Below are 27,617 nucleotides of genomic sequence, written 5' to 3' on the forward strand. Positions count from 1 at the left end.
CTTGTTCTGGTGGTGTATCCCAGCTGGGGTAGATGGAGCAGACAGGAGATGGGCTCTGTCCCTTTGGCATTGCTGCTCTGGAGGGAAGGGTTGTGTTACACCACGGCACAGAGCGTGGCATTTGCTGTTTTAAACTGGATGCTGTGGATCTTTCTTGGGGGGAGGTGGGGCTGCATTGACAACTTGGCAGGTCCAGGAAGGTTTTATTTCCCTGGGGTTTTTAGTAGGATTCATGCTGGCGACCTGCTGGGCAAGGTGAAGCAGGGGAAGTCCTGTGCTGCTGCTGGGAGTCCCTTTAGTTTTCTCCCTTCCTGTGGACTGTGGCACCCGACCTGCTTGAGCCATGCTGGGGGGACATTGTGCAGTTGCTTTCTAAAGAACATTGTCTTGGTTTTTTTCTTTTTTTTTTTTCTTTTTTTTTTTTCTTTGTTTTTTTGCACAAAAGCTTCCTTAATGAACAATAAAAACTTCTGTAAACCGACAAGTTTGTGTGTTTCATTTTCCTCACTGGCAAAGCTTCTTGTCGAGGTTCCCCTGGGCTGCAGGGCCAGGAGAGGGCACATCCCGAGGTGTCACCGGGAATCTGGGACTGATTGGATTTGGGTTCCCCATTGTGCTGCGTGTCCCATCAAGCCTTTGTTCTGCTGAGCACGGTTGGAGGTGGAAGAGGCTTGCCTGGGATTGCTGCCTCTCTCTTCCCTGGACAAACACAACGCCTGGTGTGAGGCAACAGCCCCGTGTTGCAATCGCTGCCTTGCGCAGGCCAGAGGGACTTCTTGATACCGGCCTTCCCTGCTGACTCGTGTTTAATGTGGCTTCCCCTGCCTCCTCCTGCCTTGCTTGGCTCCAAATAAAATATAAAACTGTCATTTAAAGGCAGGGAACGTGGTGCTGTCACGTGGCTCAGGGACAGTTTTCCCTGTCCGTGCCCACCCTCTGCAGCCAGGTGAGCGCTGAGCAGCAGGTTCTGGGCTGCTTCTGACCCCTTGGGAATGCCTGCCTGGCTCTGGTCCCTCCCTCCCTGGTGATGATTTTATAATCAGGCCATAAAGTGAGGGGTGTGGTAATTGCCCTGCGTAGGTGTGGATTCTCACTGCTTCTCCCAGCCCATCCAAGATTCCTCAGTCTGGGAGCAGCATAGGAGAGGAACCAGCCACTGAGGACTCTTGGGAACGGCATGGAGAGCAAATGGAGTGGCTTGGTCCTGATCATTTCTGTGTGCCTGGGCTCCTTCCAAGGTAAGGCCAGGCCTGGGGGTAGGTAGGATGTGGACAGGCCAGAAAACCCTGCTGAATCCCAAAACCATATCCCAGCTTTGGTGTCTAAGCTCCATCGTGTGCTTCCTCTGGTGCTGGAGTTGGGCAGAGGAGAGCTGGGGAAGGTGGCACCGCTGTCGGCGTTACCCACCTGGAGGTGGGAGTTGGAACTTTGACCCTTAAAGGTGACCTCAGGGCAACAGGGATTTGTTCCCTCCCTTCTCTGGGATTCAGGTGCAGCTGGAGGTGTGCTGGGGCAGGGAAGGAGGGAAGCCAGCTGATGGAGTGTCTGGAGCAGTGTGGGAGAGGGGCTGCTCTCTCTGCTGCCCTTGGGATCGGGGCCTGGCTGCCGCTGTGTGAGCTGGGGGAAGCCACCTGATTGTCACAACAGAGTGACCACGCTGCCCCCTGAAGCTGCCCTTCTCCTGAGGGTCCTCACAGGAGGTGCAGGAGGCAGGAACTTGCCTCTGCTGCGGCTTGCTGAGCTCCGGGAAGGGTGAGGGAAGGGTGATGTGCTCTGCTCACCTCAGGAGCCCTCTCACTTGGGTATCTGTGAGCGAATCCTCCTGCAGGCAAACACCTCTGCTGCCCTCCCTTAGTCATCCCCTGCCCATCCCCGGGAAACAAGCTGGGAAAGGCCTGTTTCTAACCTCTGGTCCTCGCTTGAGGGGAAAATCGCTGCTCCCTGGGGAAATCTTCCCCGGAATAAATGGAGCCCTGTTGCTGCAAGCAAACCCCCTGCCACGTTCTAGAGTGAAGAGCCCCCCCTTGCACCCCAATTACCCTATGGGCCTCCCCCGATGTGACGTGCCCAGGTTTTTGTGGTGGAGGACTTTGTGTCCCGGTGTTCCAGCCGGCGACAGGCAGAGCAGGAAAGTTCACCCGAGCTGGGCACGTCCAGCCCTGGGCTGAGCCCTGCCCCGGCCACACTGCACGGGGGTGCTGCGGGACCGGGGGCCCTGCAAGCCTCGGAGAAGGGTTTGGGAGCTGGGAAGAGTGGATTTCTGCTTCTTGCTGTAACAGGGGTGTGCGCCAGGCCGGGAATTGGGGCGCTGGGGCCCACGCTGCCACCCCCGGGGTTTTCGTCACAACCGGCTCGCCAGGCTCTGCCGGCTCGGCCGGGGCGCTGCGAGGCTCCATGGAATGCCAGCACAGCCCTGCCAGAGCTGGAGCTCCCTGCCGGATCCCCCCTGAGCAGAGCCCACCCCATCCCCCGGGCCTGGCAGACAGGAATAGGGCAGCTGTGGCTGTCCTGAGACCGGAGTGCCACCGGAGCATCCCTGCCTTGCTCCCTTTGGCATCATTCAATAACCCTGCTGCCTGCGTGCCTGGCAGCATCAGGTGGCTCCAGCACGGCTTTGAAACGTGCAGGAGAACTTGCGGGACACCAGTTGCCCCAGCTGCTTGCCCCGTGGCCGTGGTTTCCACCTGGGGAAGCTCCCCCTGCTCTCAGCTCTTGTTGGGTGTTACGATTAGTCCTAAATACCTTCTGGCCCGGCACTTGTTGCCTGACTTTCAGCTTGAGCAGGGTGAGGAGTAAGCGCTGAGCTGAGGATCTCTGCGAGCCAGGAAAGCGCAGAACCAAACCACCCGTGTCTTTTAGATCCTTCAGACCCCACCATGGGGTCCGGGCTCCATCACCGGCCTGTGAGAGATGCTGGGGGACCAGCTCGGGAAAAAATCAAACTGTGGGGTTGTTGTCTCCCGTCCCCTTGGTTCTGGTGCTGCTCCTTAATGCCTCCGCTGACTTGCCATTCCTGTTTGCCCTGATGCTGGGGCCAGGGTTGAAAAACATAAATATATCCCTCTCAGCTGATGCGGCGAGCTCGGCATCGCGCAGCTGGGAAGGTGTGTGGGAAGCCTGGGAAACCGGGGGGACTCGCCCTGCCCCGGGGCTCGCCTGCCCCGGTGCTGCTGTCAGCCCGATGGGGAAATCGGGGCTGGAGCAGCACCCGGCACCCGCCGAGCTGCGCCAGCGCTTTTGGGGACAGGCGGGAATGGTGGGGGGCTTGGGACCCCTCTCCCCACACCCCCAGGAATTTCCAGGGTGGTTCTGAGCACCTCACGCTGCAGTCTCGAGGATGAGCTGGAGGCGCTGCCAAAATCCAGCATGCAGGGAAAGCAGCTTTTGGGGAGAAACCTGCTAAGGGCAGGCTTGGGTGGAAGGAGCGGTTTCTGCCTTTGGCTTTATTCCCGCTCTGCAAAATCACAGACGGGGCTGGGGGAACAAAAGCTGGATGCAAACGCTTGGGGCGGGGAGGGCTGCGCTTTGCTTAGAAACGCCTCTGGAAAAAGGGTCTGCAGCGGGGTCTGTCTGTCCGTCCCTTTCCTCGGGTGCTGATCCCCATTCGCCCCCCAAATTCCCGGAGCAGCTCCCGGCCAAAACAAGGCGGCAAAGGACTTGTCTTGGTGTCCTCTCGCCGCCTCCTCCCCATTCGCATCTTGGGTGGGCACAGCTCCCGGTGGAAGCAAACACTCGCCCCATCAAAAATGAGTCCCGTCACGCACCAAGGTGACAATTAAAGCGCTGCTCTTGCGCCACGCCACCGCGCTGCCGGGGCGGGCCGTCCCGGGGATTTACAGCCAGGAGAAAATGCTGTCGTGGGGAGGAAATAAAACCAAAAGAACCCCACCAAAAGTGGGGTTGCTCAATCGTTGCTGGGAGCCGTGGCGTGACTTATCCGGCTGCCGTGCGGGGCTGAGCGCCGGCGCCCCCGGGTTGCCCGTTTTGCAAGATTTATTGCTGCTTTTATAAGCAGCCGCCTCCGCAGCGTGTCAGAGGGCGAGGATGAGCCCCACACTCCCTTTACTTCTAACCCTGTGACATCCCAGCGGAAAAGCTGGCAGCCTGGCAAAACCGACCTTAAAAAACTCATTTATAAATGAAACACCCCTCCCTCCCACGACTTTGGGAGTCCCGGTGGAATCACAGCAGGAGGGTGAGGCGCATCACTCCTGGCTCACTGCGGTGCGCACAGGGAGGTTAGTTCGGTGTCCTGGGGGGCCTTGAGGGCTGACAGCCTCCTCTCCCCTCCCACAGCCGGGGCCAGCCCCCTCCACGAGTGTGGCGAGCGGCCGGAGGACTGGTGTCGTGACGTGGCGACCGCGGCCAAGTGCGGGGCACTGGAGCTCTGCCGGCTGACGGCGTGGGACCGGGCGCTGGGGGTAACCGTGCTGGGAGCAGGGAATGCGGGGGGCTGTGGGAGAGGTGCCCACCCGCCCCAGAACACCGAGATGGCGGGGAAATCCCAGCCTGCCCACCCCAGCATCCATCGGCCTGTCTGCAGAGTAAATGGTGAAAGCCAATCGGTACCCCGGGGACGTTCACCTGGGGAGTTTTTGGGGTGGAGGGTTGGGATCTGGGGAGTGAGTGGAGGGTCTGGGTGCAGTGACAGCATCCTGATGTGTCCCCTCTCTCAGCAGAAGGGGATCCCCTGTCACCTGTGCCAGGTGGCAGTCTCTGTGGTGGGAAAGATCCTGCAGGACAACCGCACCGAGGTGGGTCTGAGCAGGAAGGGGGAGTGGGGCTGCTGTTCCTCCCCTCCAACACCACCGAGGCCCTGAACGCTCTCTCTGCCCCCCAGGAAAAGCTGAGGCTCTTCTTGGATAAGAGATGCCAGTACCTGCCCTTCCAGGACTGGTCTGTCAAGTGCAAGAGGATGGTGGACACCGGCATCCTCGTCCTCGTCCAGCTGGGCAAGCAAGTGCTGGTGAGGCAGGGGAAGCCCCCGGGGCTGGGTTTTCCCATGGTTTGGCGTGTCTTGGGGGCTTGCAGAGCAAAGGATGCTCCTGGAGCCTGGGACAAACCATCTGAAGGACAAGGTGGAGAGGGGAACGGCCTGGGGCGGGGGAAGGGGGTGGGTGTGGTGGAGGGGGTGCAGCCTCAAGCCCCCACCCCACCCCTCTGCTCCCCCAGTCAGACCCAAAGGTGGTGTGTGGGACCTTCAAGTTGTGCCAGCCCCGGGGCAGACCCACGGGGACCTTGAAGTATCAGCAGCCACCACCAGGCCCCAGCCAGGACTTTGCTGACCTCATCGCCCCCTTCATGGCCAACGTGCCCCTCCTGCTCCACCCCCAGGATCTGCCCCACGGCGAGCCCCAGGTACCGTGGCACAGGCGAGAACGGTGCTAATCATGGAATCCTGGAATCGTTTGGGTCGGAGGGGACCGTAGGGATCATCTCATTCCAAACCCCTGCCTGTGGACAGGGAGCGTGTCCAGGTTGCTCCAAGCCCCATCCAAGCTGGCCTTGGACACTTCCAGGGATGGTGCAGCCACAGCTTCTCTGGACAATCTGTGCTAATGCTGCTCAGCGATGAGAATCCCCTTAAAAGCATCACCTACTTAACAACAATTAGAGAAAGCCCCTAAAATTTCTGCAGAGCTGAAATGGCTTCTGGCTGGTGGTGTCAGCAATATTTCAGGATGCAGGAGGGAACTGCCAGATGCCAGATTGGAGATGCCAGAGTGCTGCCCCAAATTGCAGCCAGTATCTAAATCCCAGCCCTGCAAATTCAGGTTGGGGAGATGGGGGGTGGAATTGGGGTTTTATTTCTTGGGGTACCAATGTGTCCCTGCCCTTGCTGTCCTGCAGGAGACAGAAGTGTGTGGGGACTGCCTGCATCTGGTGACAGCCGTGCAGCAGGAGCTGGGGACCAACACTGCCTTCACCTGGGCGCTGGTGGGCCACGCCAAGCGGGTGTGCGAGACCCTGACACCCGACCTGGCGCAGAGGGTGAGGTGGCCAGCAGGGAAGGGGCCTTAAAGACATTCACTCTCCACCCCCCCGCCACGGGCAGGGACTCCTTCCACCAGACCAGGTTGCTCCAAAGTGCTCTGGGACACTTCCAGGGATGGGCTCCCTTCTCCTGCTGGACGGGAGCATCTCTTGGGGACGCCTGCCCAGGGAGGGGTGTGCGCTGTCGGGCCCTGACGCTGTGTCTCCCTCCCGCAGTGCAAGCGCTCCCTGGCAGAGTACACGGACACGGCTGCCCAGCTGCTGCGCTATGTGGTAAGAGCCTGAGGGCTCCCCGGGAGTGCCAGGGGTCACTGGATGCCAACTGGGGGCCTCTCAGCAAATGCTCCCTTTCTTTTTATTTTTAGTTAAACTCACTGCCTAATATTTCTACAAAATATTAAATGTTCCCCCCCCTCCCCGCCTTGCAACTGCTGCAATTATATATATATATATTTTTTTTTTTTTTCTCATTTTCTCTTGCTATTTTCTGGCCCCTCCACCGGTAGCAGGCTGAGGTAAGTGAGATCCATGCCCCGATGCGCTGAAATTCCCCTCCCTGGGGCCAAAGCCCGCCTGAATTGGGATGTGTCCCTCCCCAGGGCCCGATGGAGCTGTGTGGCCAGCTGGGACTCTGTGCCTCCAGCTCGGCACTGCCCCTCCACACGCTGCTCACAGAGAAGGTGATGCAGGTCCTGAGCATGCTGGGGGTAAGTGGGGACCCCCTCGACTCTGCCCTGCTCCTTAAAATCCAAACTCTGCGGAGGGGGAGCCTCATTTCTTTAAATCTGATTTCCTCAAGCACCTCCATTTATCCAAGGTGGGGAGTGCCTTAGCGGGGGATGAGGGCGGAATAGGATGAGGGTGGCTCTGGGGGGCTCGGCATGCGTCCCACCCCCTTGTCCCGACAGGACAGGGTGGGGAACGCTCCTCTGTGCGACGTGTGCCAGTTCACCGTGAAGACGGTGGAGAGCCTCCTGGAGAACAATGTGACAGAGGTGAGCCCCGGCGCTGCTGGGGAGGGGACCGGGACAGGGGCAGGCGGGGACAGCCAGGAGCCGCCGTCTCCCTCTTGTGCCTTGTGCCGGCAGGAGCAGCTGGTGAACGACATCGAGAAGGTGTGTTACATGCTGCCTCACGGCGTCATCGGGCAGTGCAAGGACTTCGTCAACTCCTACGGCAAAGCCGTGGTGATCATGCTGCTGGAGGCCACCGACCCCGCGGCCGTGTGTGCCATGCTGCGCTGCTGTCCCCGCGGCGGGGACACCCGGCCCGGTGAGCTGGCAGACAGAGCCCGGCCGGCCCCTGTCCCCTCCGCTGGGCACTGATGGCCGTGTCCCGCAGGGGCCGAATCCCTGGAGCGGCTGGCGGTGAGCTCCGGCGCCTTCTGCAACGTGTGCCAGATCCTCATCACCTACTTCGACAACGAGCTGCTCAAGAACGAGACGCTGGAGGAGCTGGGCGAGGTGCTGGAGAAGGGCTGCGCCATGCTGCCCATGCCGCTCACCAGCAAGGTGAGCTCAGGGGGGCACCCCCAGCCCGGAGGGGACACCCGGGAGGACCCGCCGGCCTCACCCCTCTCTCCCTCCCTCCCTCTCTCCCTCCCTCCCAGTGCCAGGCGCTCGTGTTGCAGTACGAGCCGGCGGCCGTGCGGCTCTTCGTGCAGATGATGGACCCCACCTTCGTCTGCACTGTAAGTGTCCTCATCAAGCAAGATGGGCATCCTTGGCCCAAGCCTGCGGGCTGGGAGAGGGCCAGGGGGGTCTCATGGAGGTTTTCTTCCTCCCCCCTCCCACCCTTTTCCTTTGTGACGCAGAAATTGAGAGCCTGCGACTCAGGCAAGGAGGATCTCCTGGGCTCGGCCCCCTGTGTCTGGGGCCCGCAGTACTGGTGCAAGAACATGGCCACGGCGGTCGAGTGCAGTGTAAGTGACACTCGTGTCCCCTCCCGGGGGTCCCCGCACCCCAGCTCCATCCTGCCCCATATCCCAGCTCCATCCTGCCCCACATCCCAGCTCCATCCTGCCCCTCAAACCAGCTCCATCCTGCCCCACATCCCAGCTCCATCCTGCCCCACATCCCAGCTCCATCCTGCCCCCATATCCCAGCTCCATCCTGCCCCATATCCCAGCTCCATCCTGCCCCACATCCCAGCTCCATCCTGCCCCTCAAACCAGCTCCATCCTGCCCGACATCTGAGCTCCATCCTGCCCGACATCCGAGCTCCATCCTGCCCCACATCCCAGCTCCATCCTGCCCCTCAAACCAGCTCCATCCTGCCCCACATCCCAGCTCCATCCTGCCCCACATCCCAGCTCCATCCTGCCCCATATCCCAGCTCCATCCTGCCCCCATATCCCAGCTCCATCCTGCTCCACATCCCAGCTCCATCCTGCCCCACATCCCAGCTCCATCCTGCCCCTCAAACCAGCTCCATCCTGCCCCTCAAACCAGCTCCATCCTGCCCCTCAAACCAGCTCCATCCTGCCCGACATCCGAGCTCCATCCTGCCCCATATCCCAGCTCCATCCTGCCCCCACATTCCAGCTCCATCCTGCCCCATATCCCAGCTCCATCCTGCCCCCACATCCCAGCTCCATCCTGCCCCTCAAACCAGCTCCATCCTGCCCCACATCCCAGCTCCATCCTGCTCCACATCCCAGCTCCATCCTGCCCCACATCCCAGCTCCATCCTGCCCCCACATCCCAGCTCCATCCTGCCCCTCATCCCAGCTCCATCCTGCCCCACATCCCAGCTCCATCCTGCCCCATATCCCAGCTCCATCCTGCCCCATATCCCAGCTCCATCCTGCCCCATATCCCAGCTCCATCCTGCCCCTCACCCCAGCTCTATCCTGCCTCATATCCCAGCTCCATCCTGCCCCACATCCCAGCTCCATCCTGCCCCTCAAACCAGCTCCATCCTGCCCCACATCCCAGCTCCATCCTGCCCCATATCCCAGCTCCATCCTGCCCCACATCCCAGCTCCATCCTGCCCCCACATCCCAGCTCCATCCTGCCCCATATCCCAGCTCCATCCTGCCCCACATCCCAGCTCCATCCTGCCCCCACATCCCAGCTCCATCCTGCCCCACATCCCAGCTCCATCCTGCCCCACATCCCAGCTCCATCCTGCTTCACAACCCAGCTCCATCCTGCCCCATCTCTCCCCCAGGCCGTCGCACACTGCCGGCGTCACGTGTGGAACTAGGAGCCATCTCCCCAGCTGGCTGGACTTGCTCTGCCGTTTGTTTCGGATCCTGGCTCCCTTCCCTTGGGACGTGCCTGCACTCACAGACGGCAAAGGCAGGAGCCAACCGGCCCCATCGGGGCTGTGGGGAACCCCGGTGGCCTCGGCCGCTTCCTCTTCCACTCCTGGGGCTTGGATTTCCAAAACAGGTTAAGGGACTCGTTAACGTTTTCAGGACTAGGGATTCAGCCTTGACATCTCTCAGGGTGACTGCAACATCCCCAATCTCTGTTCCCACCTCTGTCCCCATCCCCAGTCCCTTCTCTACCTCTCCATCCCACCCTGAACCACTCGTAAGGCTCAGATCCCTCAAAGTGGATCTGTCCCCATGGGCTGGGCTGGGTTCTGCTGCCCAAACGCCGGACCCGCGTTCCTGGCTGGCAGCAGCCTCACCTGAACATAAAACGAATGAGTTTGGGTGCAAGGATTCCCTTTCCAGCCCTGTCCGTGCTGGGAATCCTGTGCTGACCCAGCGGAGGGCAGCGGGGGGCCGGCTCGTCCCTCCCCACCGTATCGGGGGGATGCCCGCAGTGCCTGGCCCTGAGCGTGCCTGGGAGCCTCCCATCACAAATAAACTCTTCCCGTGAGCCTGGCTGCTTGTGTCCTTCCTCCTTGGGCTGGGGGCTGCAGTGGGAGCGTGGCTAAACCCGGAGAACTCTGAGTGCATCCCCCAAAACCCGAGGTGCAGCAGCAGCCAGGGTGGCGTCTCGTGATGAGGGGTGCGTTAAAAGAGGGTCTCCTCTTCCAAAGGGGGTTTGGGCTGGGTGGATGTGGGGAGGAAGGACGACAGACAGGTTACCCAAAGCCATAGACAGTGTATTTCTGAGTCCCGTAACAGACCGTGCCCGAAACTCTCCACAAGGTTACGACTGGAAACAAAGCCCCCGAACAGACAAACCCAAACGCAAGAGAGAAGGGGAAAGAAAAGGGCAACAAAAGACACGCACGAGCACTCCACATCCAGAAGCCCCAGTTACTCTCTCTCTTTTTTGACATAGCAAAAAGTTTTGGTAAAGCCAGCGAAATGAAGGAATGTCTTTGGGTTGGGGTTTTTTTTCTTTTTAATTTTTTGGGTCTTTCCTTATTGGAAAAGTGACGTTAATGCCAAAAGGATTCGGTCTCTGTCCCATGCTCCCCTGGCCCTCCCCATGCTCGTGGTCGAGGTGTGACAGCTGCTTGTCCCCAGCCTGTGCCTGGGAATGCTGTGGCAGCACATCATCCTCATCCTCACTGCACCTTCCCCTGCCCTGTCCAGCCTGGACTCATCAGATTCATTTAGCTTTTCTTTTTTTTTTTTTTTTTTTTCTTTTTTTTTTCTCCTTTTTTTTAAGAAAAAAAAAAACTTTTTTTTTTTTAATAAGAAAAATAAAAAAAATTTAATGGTTTCATGGATAAATGACAGGCGAGTAAAAGCATTCCGGTCCTGAGAGCCCTCTCCCGGGGCCAAGCTCTCCGAGGCTGCCGGAGCGATGCGCACCGGGCAGCCTGGACTCCTGCAGGGGAAGAGGGGGCCGAGCACCCTGGTCTCGGGCTGCCCCTGGCACCCACCACGGCCCCCCCGGTCTGTGCTTCATCCCCGCCGGCCCCGGCTTGCCTAGAGGAGCAGCAGCGGCCCCGCCGCTCGTCATAACTCGGTGATCTCCAGAGGGCTCTCCATGATCACCTCCCGCATCTTGTGCAGGGGGGTGGACTTGGCCGACTCGGTGCGGGCGTTGTGGTCGCTGTAGCCCCCGCAGTCGGCGGTCAGAGTCTCCAGCGAGCGACCCAGCACCTTCTGGTCGTCCTCGGGCAGGCTGTTGAGGTCGGAGGCCAGCAGCGTGCCCGTGCTGCCGTGCACCACGTGGATACCGTCGGGACCCTTCAGCTCCACCGGCTGCTTGTGTCGGAAGCGCAGGCTGCCCTGGCTGGGGCTGCGCTCCTCCTCCTCGTCCTCCAGCTCCTTCTGGATCAGCTGAAAGAAAGCCACGGAGGAGGGGATCACCACCGTGGCCACAGCAGCTCCTGGCTTCCCTGACTCCTTCGATGCTGGAGTCCAGCCAGGGGGAAGGGCTGTCCTCTTCTGAGTGTGGTGGTGAGGATCAGCAGGAGATGCCCTGCAGCTGGAGCGCTCCACCCTCGGGTGGATGCCCCGGCTCAGGAACCTGCTGCAGGTGGGTGGTGGTGGCTGTTGTGTCCAGGTGGGTGGTGGGTGTTGTGTCCAGGTGGGGGTGGTGGGTGTTGTGTTCAGGTGGTGGTGGGAGTTGTGTTCAGGTGGGGGTGGGTGTTGTGTTCAAGTGGACGGTGGTGGGTGTTGTGTCCAGGTGCTGGTGGGTGTTGTGTTCAGGTGGTGGAGGTTGTTGTGTTCAGGTGGATGGTGGTGGGTGTTGTGTCCAGGTGGGGGTGGTGGGTGTTGTTTTCAGGTGGGGGTGGTGGGTGTTGTGTTCAGGTGGGGGTGGTGGGTGTTGTGTCCAGGTGGAGATGGGTGTTGTATTCAGGTAGAGATGGTGGGTGTTGTGTCCAGGTGGGTGGTGGGTGTTGTGTTCAGGTGGTGGTGGTGGGTGTTGTGTTCAGGTGGGGATGGTGGGTGTTGTGTTCAGGTGGATGGTGGGTGTTGTGTTCAGGCGGATGGTGGTGGGTGTTGTGTTCAGATGGGGATGGTGGGTGTTGTGTTCAGGTGGATGGTGGTGGGTGTTGTGTCCAGGTGGGGATGGTGGGTGTTGTGTTCAGGTGGGGGTGGTGGGTGTTGTGTCCAGGTGGGGATGGTGGGTGTTGTGTCCAGGTGGGTGGTGGGTGTTGTGTTCAGGTGGAGATGGGTGTTGTGTTCAGGTGGATGGTGGTGGGTGTTGTGTCCAGGTGGGGATGGGTGTGTCCTGCAGCCATTCCCAGAGTGGCCGAGGAGGAGTTTGGACCCAGGCTGGAAATTGGGGTTGTAAGAGGGTGGAGGGGTGGGAGGCAGATGGGGAAAGAAGAGGAAGGAAGGCTGGATGGGGCTGGAGGGGAGTGGATAGATGGAGGGCAGAAGGGTTGAAAAGCATCTCCCATCCCCCTGCTCCACTCTGCTCTCTTTGCCCCCCTTTTTGCACCCCCACAAAGGGTTGAAGGCCACAGGAGGAGTTGCTTCTCCCCATACCAGCCCTTCTGCACCAACATACTCCATCCCAACCTTTTTGTCTCAAAAACCTATGTTTTTGAGGCAAAAACCAGAGAAGCAGAAGGAAGGGAAGGTGACCCCCCCTCAGCTTTGGCCAGCCTTGGCAGAAATGGGAGCTGATGGGCAGAGCCAAATCTGCAAAGAGGGGTGTCCTCCCCTGGGCTCAGAAAGACCAAGGGAGCAGGTGCTGCTGCTGACCAGGGGAAACACAGGGAGTCACTGTGGGGAGCCAGCAGCCTGGAACACCAGTGAAAAGACAGCAGTGGGAACCAGTGGAAAACCGATATCTGGCTTGTTTTGACCAAGCAGAGAGTGGGGGGGACCGCTGGGTGACAGGGACCACAGCCTGTGGGGCCAGGCAGACACACTGCATCCCAGAGGGCACGGCAAGCATCTCCCCACGCCCATGCACACCCCTCTACCTCCGAGACCGAGGAGCGGTCCCCCTGACTGGCGGTGGCCTTATGCACCATCCGCTGGGCAAAGAGCTTTTTCAGCCGCATGTAATCATCCAGAACCACCTTCAGGAGAGTGCCCTGGGTGCAGGGGGAGAGACTGGGGGTTATCCAGGGGAGATGGCTGAGTCGGCGGGAGGCCGGCCTCATCCCAGCATTTTTTGGAGCGACATCACCCTCTGGCGCTGTGACCTCGGAAGGTGCAGCTGTAAGAGAAGACTCCTCGGGGCAGGACGCCTGCCCTCAGCGCTCACCTTGATGGGTCCCTCCCGCATGATCTGCCCCAGCTTGGCGATGTTGTCGTACTCCTGGATGGCTGCCCGCAGGTAGCGGTCATCCTCGGGCTTGGCGGCGGAGGGCTCTCTCCCGAAGGTGCCCTGCGGGAGGGGACAGCGGCTCAGGAGCTGCTGCGGGTGGCAGGAGCGGGGGACAGACACGGGGTCCCGGCCGTGTCTCACGTGGGTGCGGGCAGGGCTGTTCCAGAGGTCGGTGATCTCGCTCAGGTTCTCCGGCAGGTCGTCTTCGTGCTCCGCCTGCGCCGCCAGCTCCATGTTCCTGCAGAAGGGGTCCAGCCACACCGGGTTGGCCCTGCCCGAGGGGAGGAACAGGCGTCAGGGCAGGCAAAGAGCTGCGGTTATCCCTAACCCCGTCCAGAGCCTGGATGCTGAGGTTGCACTGCCTCCTCCTGCCCTGTGCAGGTATGAATTTGGGTGCTCTGCATCCAGGTGCGCGTCAAACCCCGCCCGTGATCTCTGCTTGCCCCAAACCTGGCCAGGATCGGCAGAAATGGAGTCACAGGAGAAAGAATAATTTTTTTTTAGCTTAGAAAGCTCTCAGAGCAAGCACGTGTCCCAGGATCAGTAATGCTCCATGCAGAGCAGAGCAGAGCAGGGAGACATCACGTCTCCACCCCCTGGCTCCAAAACGCAGTCATCCCTCTCTTGGGAACAGCCTCCAGCCCCAGGAGGCGGCACTCACCCGTCAAAGGAGTACTTGTTGGTGTTTGGCATGTCCATGATGTCCATGAAGCCTCTGTTCCCTGGAAAAGGCAGGGATGAGAGTTAGAGCACGTTGGTGGGCATAGCAGCAAACCATGGGGTGACACTTCTTTGTCGGGGCGGGGAGAAAGAGCAACCAAAGAGGAGGTGAGAAACACGGTGGGGTGTGGCAGGTAACGCAGAGCCTGATGCTGAGAAGAGCCTCCCACAGTCACACCTTGCTGGGCAGGATCACTTCTGATAGATCCCCCATGTCTCCCCCATCCCGTGCTCTCTGTGCACCCCACCCTCCCGTGCAGCTGGGACACCCCAAACACTGCTCACCAGTGGAGCCAGCCACGATGGCTTTCAGCTTCCTTTTGTGCCTGGAAAAGAAACACAGACAGTCAGGGAAGAAAATAAGGAAAATGCTGGAAAGGAAGGAGGACACACAGATTTGCAATAACCCTTCATACAGGGCGTGCATTAAACAATAAATATTAAATAAAGCTCATTAAGCATCATTAAGACCATGCATTTTGGAGGAAGAGGTGTTGGGAAGCTGATGTCCTCCTCTGCTTGCTGGCATTTCCAGGGCCAGGAGAAGCCACGCTGGTCCCCCTGCTCTGAGGGGACATTGCTGGGGCTGGGCAGAGCCCGGGAGTCACTCACACTGTCCGGTAGTACCAGTTCATGAGGATGAAGAGCATGGCAGCCAGGAAGAGCAGGACAGCCAGCACAATGATTGCCATCTAGGAGAGACAGAGGCATGGGGGCAACCCTCCGGCACCTGCTGGTGGCCATGTGCCCGAAGTTATACGGGTGGAACCTCTCTCCAGACACTGACCAGTCCTGGTGGGAAGGGACACCCCCCCCTCTGCGAGCAACCCCAGCTGGACCCTTACCTGCAGAACCGAGAGGTCGTCGGGTGCCCGGGCAGTAATGGCAGGCTGCACATCCAGCACGTTGTAGTTCCTGAAGAGATTCCTCAGCTGCTCCTTGTTCTCGTCTATCATCTGAATAACCCTGGGAAGAGAAAGGTTGCTTGGGCACCTTGGCAGTAACCAGGGTCCCCAAGGAGCCAGGCTGGGTGGGGGGCCCAGGGGACGTACCGCTCCACGTCCAGGATGCGGTTGGTCTCCCTGTTCACCACGTGGATCAGCAGCTCCGTCTGGGCAAAGTTCACCCGGCCTTTCTTGTCAACGTGGAACTGGGGAGAGACAGCAAGGTCTGCAGCGTGGGAGAGGAGTTTCCTCCTGAGCACGCCTCGAGGAGCACTCGCATGGCAAGGGACCCTCAAGCATCAATCTGGACCCCTTCAGTATGCCCCAGCCTGGGGTGCATCTGTCACCTTCGGAGCCCAGGGGTGTCTGTGGTTATCCAGGCAGGACTCCCTCGAAGGACACCTCACAAACAGCATGTGGAAGGTTATCTCCCCCTCAAAGCAAGCTCCAAGGCGGATGGTTACCTGCACGTCATCCGTGTTGACGATGGCGCCCGTGATGTTGGAGAGCAGGCTGATGAACTCCTCCTCGAACTGCCTGACCTTGTCAGGGATCTCGTTGATGATGATTTTGACTCGCTGGTCATCCCGCAGGATGTAAATCCCCACAATGGCCGTGTCATTGTGGCCCACCAGGTCAGAGGCCATGATGTCCACCACAAAGTAGCCGGGGTTATAGGCCGTGAAGAGGTCAAAGGTTCGCAGGATGCCATCAAGGGTTCCTGTGGAATAGACGGTCACAAGCCCGGGATCAGTGACCCCAGCCATGGGGACACCTTTGGCCACAGGGATGTGTCTGCCCAAGGCCCCGTGTTCCTGCAGCATGTGGGGCACCCACCGATGCTGAAGATGTTGGCCACCTCCTCGGAGTCATTGGAGTGCTGCTTGATGTAGCGGATGCCCAGGATGCTGTACAGCACCAGGCTGTTATTGCCCACGTCAGCGTCCACTGCGAGCACTCTGATCAGCTCCGACCCCACCTTGGCATCAGTGGCAACCCCTTTGAGGGAGAGATGGGAAAGGGACCTGGGGCTGGGCTGGCTCTCACTGCCCCATCATCCTGCTGGATTTTCCTGGGAGTATCTCCGGCTCCTGGTGCCCCCTGCCCCCGCCAAGCTCCTGGCACCTCTTACCCGCCGTGTACTCCGACTTGGTGAACTGGGGGGACTGGTCATTGATGTCGTCCAGGAATATCCGCACCTCCTGAAGGGTCAGGTCCTCACTGAGGTCCCAGAGCTGGGCTCTTTCCGCCTGCTGGCCTCGGGGAGGAGCCCAGTTCCTCTGGCTGGATGCTTTGACGATGATGGAGTGGTACGGCTCCTTCTCCCGGTCCAGGTCTCGCATGACCTTCAGCTTCCCTTCTCGGCTCAGCTGGAAGTTGCTCTCCTGGTTCCCAGCTGGGTGCAGAGAAGCATCCCCAGTCAGTCCTCTTTGGGCTTGGCGCTTCCAAAACGCCGCCTTGCCCATTGAGCAGGGCAGAGAGGCAGCAAGGGGAGGACGGGAATCCTGGGTGAGGGGCGTCTGGGAGACCCAGAACTGCCATCTCCACACCCACCTGCTATGAAGTAGTAGACAATGGCGTTGGAGCCCTCATCCGCGTCCACTGCGCCGGTGACGTTCCCCACCACGGTGCCTGGCCGTGAGTGCTCGGGGACAGAGAGTGCCTGGTACTGGGGACTATCCCTCTGCCAGAGACCCCCGGGAAAGGAGCTTTATGAGCCCTGAGGTTGCTTTAAACAAAAGCAGACAAACCCCACGGTGCTCCCCACCATGGTGTGCACACTCCCCAACAGGTGCTCGCTGGCATCCCCATCCCTGCATCCCCTGCATCCCACCCCCTTCACCCCGGTGCCTTACAGGTGGCCTGAGGAAGATGGGTTCATTGTCATCGATGTCATCGAGCGCTACCTGGAGGGGCTGCATGGTCTCGTAGGGCGGCTGGCCCTGGTCGCAGGCCACGATGATCAGCTGGGGAGGGAGAGAGACAAAAGGGCAAACCACACGGGCTGGGTGACACCATTGAGGCAGGGACAGAGAGGAGATGGTGGAGGATTTTGAGGGGATTTAACAGGGAATTGGGTGCTGGCTCACCAGGATGCCACCCCGCTATGACACTTGATAACCACCCAGCTCCTGCTAAGGTGTGGTATCTCCACAACTGTGCCAGCTGACCCCATCCCCACCACATCACTTGCATCCCACGCCGGACCCACAGCCCCAGCCCCCAGCCTGGCTCACGTTGTACACTGCCTGCTTCTCCCGGTCCAGCCGCATGGCCGTCTGGATCAGCCCGCTGACAGAGTCGATGCTGAAGTACTCCCAGTCCTTGTTCCCCGCCCCGGTTTTCAGCAGGCTGTAGAGCACCACTCCATTGAGACCCTCGTCTTTGTCCGTGGCATAGACCTCGTAGACGTTGGACCCCAGGGGGATCTCCTGCTTGCACACACACAGCCCTTCAGGCATGGCACTGCACCCAAACCTCCTGCTCCCCCTGCCCCTCCACACCCCGCTGTCCAAAATCCCTTGGGTTTAGAGGTCAGCAAGCTCCCACTAGCCAAAACCCAGCAGGCAACATGGGGCCATGATTCCCTCTGGCCTGGTGGCTGGGGACTGGCTGAGTCAAGCCTGGATTCCCAGAAAGGAGAAACATCTTAAATGTCAGCCCGTGTTTATAAACACTGTTTACGAATTCCGAGTGCTGCTGGGGTTTCTGTTCCCCAAATCTGCCCCACCGCCCTGCTCGCACATCTGGAGAGAGGCTGTTTTTGAACGCACACCCCCATGACCCCAACCTTCTTGCCACATGCTAAATCAAGGTCTTGTTGCATTCCCGGTGGAGATGGAGTATGGATTTTGCTCAACGTGCCATGACCCTGCTCCCTCCCGAGGGATTTACCTCCTTGATGTGCAGGATGGTGCCGTTGGGCGGGCGGACAAAGACGGGGCGGTTGTCGTTGATGTCGATGACATCGATGTGGAGCAGGGTGGTCCCCCAGAGAGGGGGGTGCCCCTTGTCTGTGGCCACCACAGTCAGGTTGAACCTCTCGTAGGACTGCAGGCGCCGCCGGGATGTGACAAGCCCGGAGTCCTTATTGATCTTGAAAGCCTCTGGGGACAGAGGAAAACCCCACATCTCTGGCTCAGGACACTGTGCACAGATAAATTATGACTAGAAATGAGAATACCAGCTGAAGTGCACCACCCACAGTGGGTCAGGGGTGTGGGTGGTCTCAGTGTCCCACTGCCACATCCTTGTCCCTGGGATCTACTCCCTGCTCAGCCCTGGTCTGTGTTTCACTCCTGCCCAGGCTTGAACAGTGGAGCTTTTGCCTGATTTCTGTGATTTCTCAGCATGCAGATAAACTGGATTTGAGGCACTATCACTGCCCACCCACACCTCTTTGCCCTTCAAAGCCTTCAGCTAAAGCAGGCAGTGGGTCTGCTCCAAGACACACTGGTGTGCACAGAAAGTCCTGCTGGGGTGGGGAAGACAAGAGCACACGCCAAGGCTGAATGCAGGATGAAGGCAGGCAAGCTCCTAACATCCCACACCATGAGGAACTGGAAACTGCAGAGCAATAGAGAAAGCTCCACGCTTTCAGTATTGCTCCCAGGAGTCCAAACCAGCCACAGGAGATGGGGTGTAGGCTTGGTACCTGTGACTCCTTCCTCCTCATAACCCTCCCCCGTGGGGAAGAGCCCCCTGCCCCTAGCACCTACCTGCTCCAGGACCCTCGATGCTGTAGGTCACCACGCCATTGTCCCCTTCATCCAGGTCGGTGGCACTCATGGTGATCACTGACGTCCCTGCCGGCTCATTCTCATAGACACTGGTGCTGAACTGGCTCTTGCTGAACTGGGGCCTGACATCGTTGACGTCCAGGACTGTGATCAGCACCTTTGATAGAGCAGAGCCAGCTGGGTGAAGTGAGGCTGGGGAAGGCTGGGCAGCCCCTGGGGCCATACCCCTGCTGTGACCTGCAGCTCTGCTGCTGGAGAGAGGTGCCCTTCCTGCTATTTGTTTAACTCCACCAGCTGAATTCCTGCCTCCAACAATGGGGCTGCTGTGGCTGGGGCACCCATTCATGCCACAGCACTTGCAGACAATAGTGTCACCCTCCCCTGCCCCTCCTGCAGACGTGCTGTCCACACAGCACAAAGTGCCCTGCACCATCCACCCCACAGCTCCTGGCGTCATCCGCTCTTCCTTCTGCCTAATTCCCCCCCCGGTGCAGCCACTGGGGAGGAAAGGTGGGGCACGAATGCCTCCTTGCCGTGGGGTGATGGGAGGAGGAGAGCCCTACCTGCACAGAGTTCTCCCGACGGTTACTGGAGACATCCCCAGGGTTGTCCCTGGCCACGGCTGTCAGTGTGTAGTGATCCTTCTTTTCCCGGTCCAGGGCTGACAGGATGTAGATGTCACCCTGCAGCACACAGAGACCTTCAGGTGGACCTCGTCTGGCAGAGCTGGTACTCAAGAAGGGGCAGAAGGTGAGGTGTGGGAGCAAGGCACAAGCTGGGACCATTTCAGCCTCTCCTCCCTTTCCCTGCTGTGTTCCAGCCTCGGTTGGCTCCTTACCGTGTTGGGATTTATCCCAAACTTGCCCTCTCCATCGCTCAGGCTGTACTGGATGAGAGCAAACTGCCCGGAATCTGCGTCGGTGGCCTCGACGCTCAGGATGACCGTGCCCAGCGGCACATCCTCAAAGACAGCTTTCTGCAACAGAGGGAGCAGGCAGGAGTGGCTCAGCCCGTGCTGTAACCCAGGGCACAGGTGGCACCCAGGACTGGGCACAGCCAGAATCCCAACAAAGTGCTGGCACAAGGGGAGTGGCAGGGTTGACCATCTTCTCCAAATGGTTCAAGCACAGGCAGAGGGAAGAGAAAGTGTCCCTGGAGAGCCCCCAGCTCTGTGCCTGTCCTCGCCAGGCAGTGGCCCAGCCCCACACAGAGTTGAACAGGGGAGCCCAGCTCACCTGGTAGGATGGCTGACTGAAAACAGGGTTGTTGTCATTGATGTCCACGATCTGGAGGTACACGGGGATCTCAGCGGATCTGCGGGGAGAGCCGTTGTCGGAGGCGCGGACGGTGAAGTTCAGCCACTGCACCTCCTCATAGTCCACTGTCCTGTTGGCCACAACCTTCCCTAGAGGATGGCAGACCCTGAAATGAGAAGCCTGGCCCGGGTCACCGACCTGCCCCAGATTCCCACCTCCCCAGACCACCAACCTGCCGAATGGTCTTCCAGACAGGCGTAACCTTCCGGAGAGAGGTTCAGCAGCTCATAGGTGATCTGCCCATTGGCACCTTTGTCTGGGTCCACCGCTGAGATGGAGATGAGCGTGGTGCCCTGCGTGGCTCCCTCCAGGATCCGCTCGGTGAAATAGGTGACCCCGAAGGGGCGGAAGCGGGGTGTGTTGTCGTTGACGTCCAAGACGTTGACCGTCAGCTTGGCTGTGGCCGCAGTGGAGACCACAGGGGGAGAGAAGGAGAAGGAGAACAAGTGAGAAAGAGAAGGGAAGGAAGGTTGGGAGGAAGGAGGGTTGTAAAAGTATGAAAGTCCAGGAGAGCCAGCTGAAAAATCGCAATATTCCCCCAAGCAGCAATGCACTGAGCATGCTGTGGGTGTCCCTATGCTGTAGTGCGACACCTGCTCCTGAATTTTGTGTGTCTTCCCACATGTGAGCCCGAATTTACCCATAGTGGGCTGGCAAGATATGATAGGAATGGTAAGGAAGAAATGAGTGCCTCCCATGGTAAGGTTGTGGGCACACAGTCCTTTCCACACCCACTGCAGCCCTGGGATGTCTGGGACAGTCTCTAAAGGAGTCTTCAGGGGAGAACCTGAACCTGATGGGAGCTGGTCCAGGACTGGTCCCACTGGAAATGTTGCTGGTCAGGACTGGAGAGGAAGGTGGGAGAGCTGCTATTACCCAGAAGCTGCAGTGGTGCCAGGAGGGGCTGTGCCAGTCCCTGTCCCCACACTGCCTGGGGACCACCCTTACCGTTGGGCACGCTGACCGAGCGGTCGATGACTTCACTGGCATTGTCGTGGACAGAGATGGTGACCTCGTAGGTGGCCACTAGCTCACGGTTGAGGGGAGTTTTGATCTTCACAGCTCCTGGGAACCCCAAAAAGATGGATGTCACAGGCTGTGCCTGTGCCCCAGCCTGGGCAGGGTGGTGTGTGCCAGCTGACTGCTGCATCCTGTGCCACGCTTAGTTCTCCTGCCTCTCCAAAGAGTGAAGGAGGAAAACACTCGAGAGCTACAGGAAGACACAACTGCTCTCCCCCTGCTCTCCATGTTCCTTCCTGTGTGTTCCACATGGCCTCAAGCGGTTCTGGTTGTGCATTCAAACGGGGTTTGGAAGCAGCTGTTGCTGCTCCCCTGCACAACCACATCCACCTGAGCTCAGCATCTTTAACAACCTTGTCCTGTATCTTTTCCAACAAAGGCGTTTTTCTTTCCTGGATCAGCTTTGTGCTTCCAAAAAAGACATGGGGAGCTCCCGGCCCTCCTTCCCCAAAGGAGCCCACCACCTACCCTGGAGTGCCCCCTTGCTCCCCCAGCGAGGGTGCTTGGGTCTCGTCTGCCAAGGCTGAGCAGCCCCCGGCCCGCAACGGAGGCCATCTCTGCCAGTGGAGATGTGTGAGATGGAGGGAGACCACGGGCGGCACGGGGACGGAAATGAGCACAGACACAGAGACAAACCCGGCAGATTGAGAGCCGGAAAATAAAGCAGAGTTAAGGCAGACAGGGAAGAGAAGACAGGGCATCTGGAGGAGGACAGCGGGGAGGCAGGAGAGGAGCATCACCTGCTTGTACCTCAGACACCTACCTCCAGGAAGAGAAGAAGAGTAGAAGCAGAAACGAGGAGAGGGGTCCACACTGCCCACTCCGCCCTTCCCGCTCTCCTACCTGTCCTAAAATCCACCGTGAACGCTCCTTGCTGTTCGGGCACCAGCGCGTCCGTGTCGTCGCGGGCCACGATCCCCAGCAAGTAGTACTCCAGGCGAGGGTGGAGGTCCCTGTCGATGGCGGTCACCTCGGCCACCACGGTGCCAGGGGGAGCTGACTCAGGGATGCTGACAGTCTGGATGGGGTTGATGAATTCGGGCCGGCAGTCGTTGATGTCGTCGATGATGATGCTGACAGTAGCGGTGCCCGAGAGCGCCGGGGTGCCCTGGTCCACGGCCACCACTGTCAGCCGGTAGGCATCGCGCTCCTCCCGGTCGATGGTGATGTTGGCCACGCGGATCACCCCCGTGGTGGCATCAATCAGGAACCTGTCCTGGCCACCACCCTCGATACGGTAGTCCAGCTGTTGGTTGAGGCCACTGTCAGCATCCGTGGCTGTCACCTGGAGGACAGAGAAGCCTGGAAAGGTGGGACACAGCCGTCTCAAGCGAGGGCTGGAGGGCAGCAGTAACAAGCCCTTGGTCCCCAAGCAACATGGGCAGCCTCAATTCCCAGATTTTCCCTTTGACCCCATCCTGGTCAACTGTGTCACTGGGAGCTGGATCTTCACAGTCCCAAGGGGACGCCCAGGTCACCCCACCTCCCACCCGCACACCCAGTCCTGACCTGGAGGGCTGTTCTCCAACAGCCGTGCCGTGATGAATGCTGGCTGGAAGACGGGGCGATTGTCATTGTCATCCAGGATGGTCACTGCCAGGCTGGCAGTGCTGTTCAGCCCCCCCACATCACGAGCCACCAGCGTGAATTCCAGGTGAGGGTCCAGCAAAGCCTCTCGGTCTATCACGGCACCGGGCTTCACCGAAACCACACCTGGAGAAGGAAAGGCCTGGTGGCAGACCACATGGGCACCTGGTGGCCCTGGGCTAGGGACAGACCAGCTGAGCCGCCCCACCTGTCTTGTTGTTGATAACAAAGAGGTCCGGGGATGCCTTCAGGAGCTCGTAGGTCACCACAGCATTGCTGCCCTGGTCAGCATCCAGAGCTAGGATGGGTCCATTGAGCATTGTGACCGGAGTCCCTGGATGAGATAACAAAAGCATTAGGGAGGGTGGCAGTCCCCCCCAGGGCCCCCCCTGTCCCCCTCCCACTCCAGTGACACATGAGGGACAGCAATGAATGGATGGAGGAGGTGACAGAGCTGGGCCTCATGGGGTGTGAGGCACTGGGGGGTGGCTGCTGCAGCCTTGCAGACCGACTGGCGAGGCCCAGGAGAGGTGGTGGGACATCCAGCTAAAAGCAAACAGACAGACACATCCATCAGAGGGGTGGCACCAGCACCCTGCCACCGAGGGTGTCACCTGGAGGCATCCAAACCCTTTGTTTGAGATGTTGCCCAGTGGCGGGACAGGATACCTGAGGTCTTGGAGCAGGGAGCAATTTAAATGGCAGGAAGGCAAAACCAAAATAAGAATAGTGTTTCTAGCTCTTTGTCTGGGAGACGTCTATCTGGACAGGCTGGACTCCTTTAAACATCTCTAACTCCTGGAGCAAGGCAGTTCCAGGTGATGGAGAGATGGTAGCCCATCCTCTTCAGGGTATTGGGCAGATGGGTGCCCTCAAGGCTGTCCCCATGGGCACCTGCTGCAGCTGAGCGAATCCCAAGTGGAGCCAATTTTTGACCCATGCCAGGAAGGATTTTCACAAGCGGCATGGACCAAAGCTGCGGTCTCCTCAAGGTTGATCAAGGCACAAGCTCCTCAAACTCAGCATCTCTGTCCCACTGAGCTGCAGCCCTGCCCTGCTCCTGTCTCCTCCACCATGGCCAGGAGACACCTCCCCTCATCCAGCCCTGAAGGCAGTCTTCAGGAGCCACATAAGGGAGTGAAGAGAGACCTACCAGGGGCCGAGTTCTCCATCACCTCAGCCTGGTAGGAGCCCTGGGTGAAGAGGGGGCGGTTGTCGTTCTCATCCGCTATGGAAATGACCAGCAGGTCAAAATCCTGAAGGAAAATTGGGACAAGAGGGCGATGACCATAATGTCCTTTCCTTGAGCTCACCTTCCCCCTCTCCCACCTCTAGTCAAAGCTGCAGTCCCTGGACTACCCTCGAAGGTGTGCAGGGACCCTCCTGCTGGGGCAAAGGCTGCTCCACTATCATTGTGGTTGTCCAACTCTCCAGCCCAACATCGACTCTACCCACCTCCCATGACATCTACTGCACAACAAATGACTTTGGACTTGCCCTAGATCCTCCTGGTCCTGTTCTCTGCTGGGGATGGGGCTGCAGCCCCCTCCTTGTGACCCCCAGATGCTTTCTGGGGATGGGGTTGCTATCAGAAACACTGTGGGTAAAGGCACCGCTTGTTTTTGGCCATGACAAAAACACCCACCGCTTTTCCCACCCTCTCTCCCATCTGTGCCGCGGGAGGTGCCGGCAGTGTCCATAATTACCCGCCTGGCATTGCGTATGTTCTCGGGGTTGTCCTTCACCGTGATGGTCAGCCTGTACTCAGCCACCCGCTCCCTGTCCAGCGGGCGGTTCACGTACACAACGCCACTCTGCCAGGGAGAAAACACCACATGGGATGTGAGGAATGCTTCCCCTAGGGCATTTCCTGCCAGGACAAGGATGGCAGACAGCACAGCTGGCTTCCCACCCTCCTTATCCCAGCATCCCACCCCCCCGGGGGGGCCGTACGGTGCTGTTGATGTAGAAGGCATTCTCTGTGTTCCCTGCTGTGATATCGAAGGTCAGGAGGGCGTTGGGGCCCTGGTCCGCGTCCCGGGCGAAGACGCGGGTGACGAAGCTGGAGACGGCGGCGTTCTCGCTCAGGGTGAGGTTCATTGGAAGGTTCAGGAGCACGGGGTCATTGTCGTTGATGTCCAGCACACGGACACCCACCAGGATCTGCCGGGGAGAGAAGCAGGGCAGGTGTGTGGCACGTAGTTCCACGCCTCCCATCCTTGTCTTGCACTCTCCGGGCAAGAGGTGGGCTTCCCCAGCTCAGCCTGGTATGGAAAGGCCTAGGCAGGAGGAGAAGGAGGTGGAGGGGAGGAGAATGAAGAGACTAAAAGGGAAGGAACTGGGCACGGGGGATGTCAAGCCACAGCCCCCTGTACCAGCCTGGGGGACTCACGGTGGAGCTGAGGGGAGGCACCCCCCGGTCCCGGGCAGCGATGGTGAGGTTGTAGAAGGGGATGTTCTCGCGGTCCAGCTCGGCGTCCTTCCGCACCCGCAGCTCTCCTTCCACCGGGGAGATGACAAATTCCCCTGCCAGAGACAGCGGGGCCCTGGCTCCCACCATGCTTTGGCTCCGCAAGGGAGTGGCTTGTCTGGGAGCTGGGGCACCGTGGCAGGTCTGGGGACAAACCCCTGCCCCATTACTGCAGCTGTGACAGCTGGGGACAGCACTGGATGCGCTCCCAGGTAGCATCAGGAGCAGGGGATGGGGTGAACGGGAAAATAGGAGGTGCCTGTCCCTGTTTTCTGGGCTTTTCCAAGGATGCCAACAGCCCCTCCGTGCCCTGGCATGGCCAGTACAGGGTGGGCTACACAGCACAGACCCACCATGAGCTGAAGGGCCTTGTCCTGCTTGTTCTGGAAAATCTTTGCAGTGGGGTCAGCTGGGAGATGGGGCCGGGCTCCGCCTTCCAGATTCCCTGGACTGAAGTCACCTCTCCCTTCACTGGGGGACATCCAGATGTCCCCATGGTCAGGAATGCCCCCAGCTCCTCTGCCATCTGCAGCATGGTGCTGGTGGAGCTGTGAGTGCTGGAGTGCAACTTGGTCTCCCAACACCCTGCAAACCCCACAGGGTTCCAGGGATGAGGCTCGGTTTCTCTTCCTGCCCTTTGTTTTTCTGCCTTTTTGATTTCTTTTTGCCTTTAGCAGATTTCCCCTTTCCCTCCACAAACCCCCTGTCCAGGCACGAACAGGTTAAGTCTCCTGCTGCTCAGAACAGGATTTCCTGGTGTCGACAGGCTGAGCTGGGAGGGAGGATGGCTTTTCTGAAGCGCTTCCGCCCCAAGCCATGCTCTTCCACGGGAAGAGGTGATGCCCCGCGTCCCCACTCACCGAGGGGGTCCCCGGCGATGATGCTGTATTCCACTTGTCCATTGGGTCCTGAGTCCCCGTCGTGGGCCAGGAAAGTCCAGACACGAGGGCCGGGCTGCCCCTCGGTGACATCGAAGGGCCCCTCGTAGGGCCGTGGGAAGGTGGGACAGTTGTCATTGATGTCATTGAGGTTCACCAGCACCTGTGGTCACGGTGAGAAGCGTGAGGGTTGTGACAAGAGAGGGATGGAAGGGGAAGGGAAGACCACCCCACTGGGCCATGGGCGTGGGAAGCTGTAGATGGGTGACATGGCAAAATACCTCCTGTATTTCTGGCTTTTCTGGGCTCACCAGACGTCCAGCTCACAGCTCAGAGACTCCAACTCTGTTATTCCTGATCATGCTCGTCCTACAGCCACGCTGCAGGACTCCAGCTGCAAACTCCTGAACCTCAGGGCCACACACCACGGTGGGGAACTCAATGCAAAAGCCCAATGTCCTCCACATCCACGTCCAAGCACGACAGACAAAACCACAGACATGAGTTTGGAGACACAGGATCTCTGCAGCCAGCTGCACACTGGCTCACTCCTTTTTCTCCAACAAATACTTAATTCCTAATGCTGAACAAACTTCAAAAAATTGGCAGGTTGCATCCTTGATCCGACAAAACCTGGTGGTACAGGTGGTTACGAGAAAGATGCTGGAAATGAGGAGTTTTCTGACCTCCTGGGTTGAAGAATAGTGAAATCCAGCAGATGGACATTTGTTGCTGGTTAAATCTAATCTTTACAGAGAGTATATCCAAGTTTCTGCTCCGTTTCCTAGCAGTGGAGGAAACAAACACTGGCACGCCTTATCGGGGTGATGGACTTCCCATCACTGGGGATCTCAAATAGTCCCCAAACCTCCTCCTAAAAGCTGTGTTTTCATATTTGCTGGCACAAACTCCTTGAGCAGTGGAGGGAGGGTGTTTCCTATCTTTCCTGGCTTTGGTGCATGTTGCTGAAGGGGTTTCCAAGTTCATGTCTGTGCTTGAGCCAAGTGCAGGGGAAGCTCTGCCTTTGCCTGCAGCACATGGCAGCCGATGCCTTTGCTGCCTGCAGCCAAACCCCAGCTCTGTCCTGGGCCAGGGAGTCATCCCCAGCAGTATCAGATGCACAAACCTGAAGGCTTTCCCTTTGTCCAAGCATGGAGCCCCACTGCCAGGTTCGTGGGGACAGATTTTATCCACAGAAATTTCCCACACTTGTATCTCCCCTTCAGTTTTTCTATTTTTTCCCCCTTCACACACACACACACATGAGAACTTATTTCCTGTTGGGGGATAACAAAACCTGTGGCTCAATATCAGGGTGAGGTACAGTGGTCCAGGGCAATCAAGACAGAAGATTTAACCCATCCCTGCCACCTGCAGACCACCAAATCAATTTGGGCATGCTGTATAATTGGTCAGATTTTGGTTTTGGTCACAAAAATAATCCACGTACTCAATTCCTGCAAAATATTTGCTTTGGAGCTGCTCGCCTGCCCTCCCCAGTCTTTGAGCAGTGCACTAACTTCAGGTCACCATGCCCCAGGGAAAACAGAAAGAGCTACAGAGAAAAGCGACATAAAAATGACTAGAGCCTTTAAATAATCTCCTTACAAGGGAAAAGGGAATTTTAAAAGCACAAAAATAACAAGAAAAGATAAAGATGAAACTGAAATTAACACTAGCAATGCTTTACTACTACTACTTCAAGCAGGAAGGACCAAGAGGACATCTCAAGAAAACATAATGCAACTTAAAAGGAGTTCCAGGAGTTTTCTCCATGTCCTTGCAGGACCAAATAACTG

General features: G+C 58.7%; 2 protein-coding genes across 2 annotated transcripts in view; one reads left to right on the forward strand and one right to left on the reverse strand.

Moving 5' to 3' along the window:
• The first annotated feature begins 1,088 nt into the window (after positions 1-1,088).
• LOC131580347 (prosaposin-like) lies at positions 1,089-9,825 on the forward strand. The gene is made up of 15 exons (XM_058841413.1): positions 1,089-1,238; positions 4,297-4,421; positions 4,680-4,754; positions 4,841-4,966; positions 5,173-5,358; positions 5,851-5,991; positions 6,211-6,267; positions 6,501-6,509; positions 6,594-6,701; positions 6,903-6,989; positions 7,083-7,266; positions 7,336-7,505; positions 7,604-7,684; positions 7,808-7,915; positions 9,167-9,825. Exons 1-15 carry the CDS (start codon positions 1,178-1,180, stop codon positions 9,200-9,202), a joined length of 1,554 nt encoding a protein of 517 aa, XP_058697396.1. The 5' UTR covers positions 1,089-1,177; the 3' UTR covers positions 9,203-9,825.
• Positions 9,826-10,683: 858 nt separating this feature from the next.
• The window catches only part of CDH23 (cadherin related 23), a 168,580-nt gene continuing 151,646 nt past the window's right edge, over positions 10,684-27,617 (reverse strand). The window contains exons 40-69 of the mRNA XM_058841359.1: positions 25,801-25,981; positions 24,863-24,996; positions 24,424-24,633; positions 24,177-24,284; positions 23,624-23,726; positions 22,679-22,804; positions 22,393-22,596; positions 21,727-22,185; positions 20,812-20,928; positions 20,036-20,260; positions 19,783-19,952; positions 19,386-19,523; positions 19,111-19,230; positions 18,527-18,704; positions 17,703-17,914; positions 17,045-17,239; positions 16,664-16,774; positions 16,362-16,491; positions 15,940-16,203; positions 15,645-15,806; positions 15,272-15,528; positions 14,916-15,013; positions 14,709-14,829; positions 14,476-14,555; positions 14,149-14,189; positions 13,805-13,865; positions 13,285-13,414; positions 13,081-13,203; positions 12,794-12,907; positions 10,684-11,192 (exon numbers count right to left, since the gene is read on the reverse strand). Coding sequence (XP_058697342.1) covers positions 10,866-11,192; positions 12,794-12,907; positions 13,081-13,203; positions 13,285-13,414; positions 13,805-13,865; positions 14,149-14,189; positions 14,476-14,555; positions 14,709-14,829; positions 14,916-15,013; positions 15,272-15,528; positions 15,645-15,806; positions 15,940-16,203; positions 16,362-16,491; positions 16,664-16,774; positions 17,045-17,239; positions 17,703-17,914; positions 18,527-18,704; positions 19,111-19,230; positions 19,386-19,523; positions 19,783-19,952; positions 20,036-20,260; positions 20,812-20,928; positions 21,727-22,185; positions 22,393-22,596; positions 22,679-22,804; positions 23,624-23,726; positions 24,177-24,284; positions 24,424-24,633; positions 24,863-24,996; positions 25,801-25,981 — 4,899 coding nt within the window. The 3' untranslated portion in view covers positions 10,684-10,865. The remainder of the gene's footprint in view (positions 11,193-12,793; positions 12,908-13,080; positions 13,204-13,284; positions 13,415-13,804; positions 13,866-14,148; positions 14,190-14,475; positions 14,556-14,708; positions 14,830-14,915; positions 15,014-15,271; positions 15,529-15,644; positions 15,807-15,939; positions 16,204-16,361; positions 16,492-16,663; positions 16,775-17,044; positions 17,240-17,702; positions 17,915-18,526; positions 18,705-19,110; positions 19,231-19,385; positions 19,524-19,782; positions 19,953-20,035; positions 20,261-20,811; positions 20,929-21,726; positions 22,186-22,392; positions 22,597-22,678; positions 22,805-23,623; positions 23,727-24,176; positions 24,285-24,423; positions 24,634-24,862; positions 24,997-25,800; positions 25,982-27,617) is intronic.

This window comes from Poecile atricapillus, chromosome 6, assembly GCF_030490865.1.
Source record: "Poecile atricapillus isolate bPoeAtr1 chromosome 6, bPoeAtr1.hap1, whole genome shotgun sequence".
Classification (NCBI taxonomy): domain Eukaryota; kingdom Metazoa; phylum Chordata; class Aves; order Passeriformes; family Paridae; genus Poecile; species Poecile atricapillus.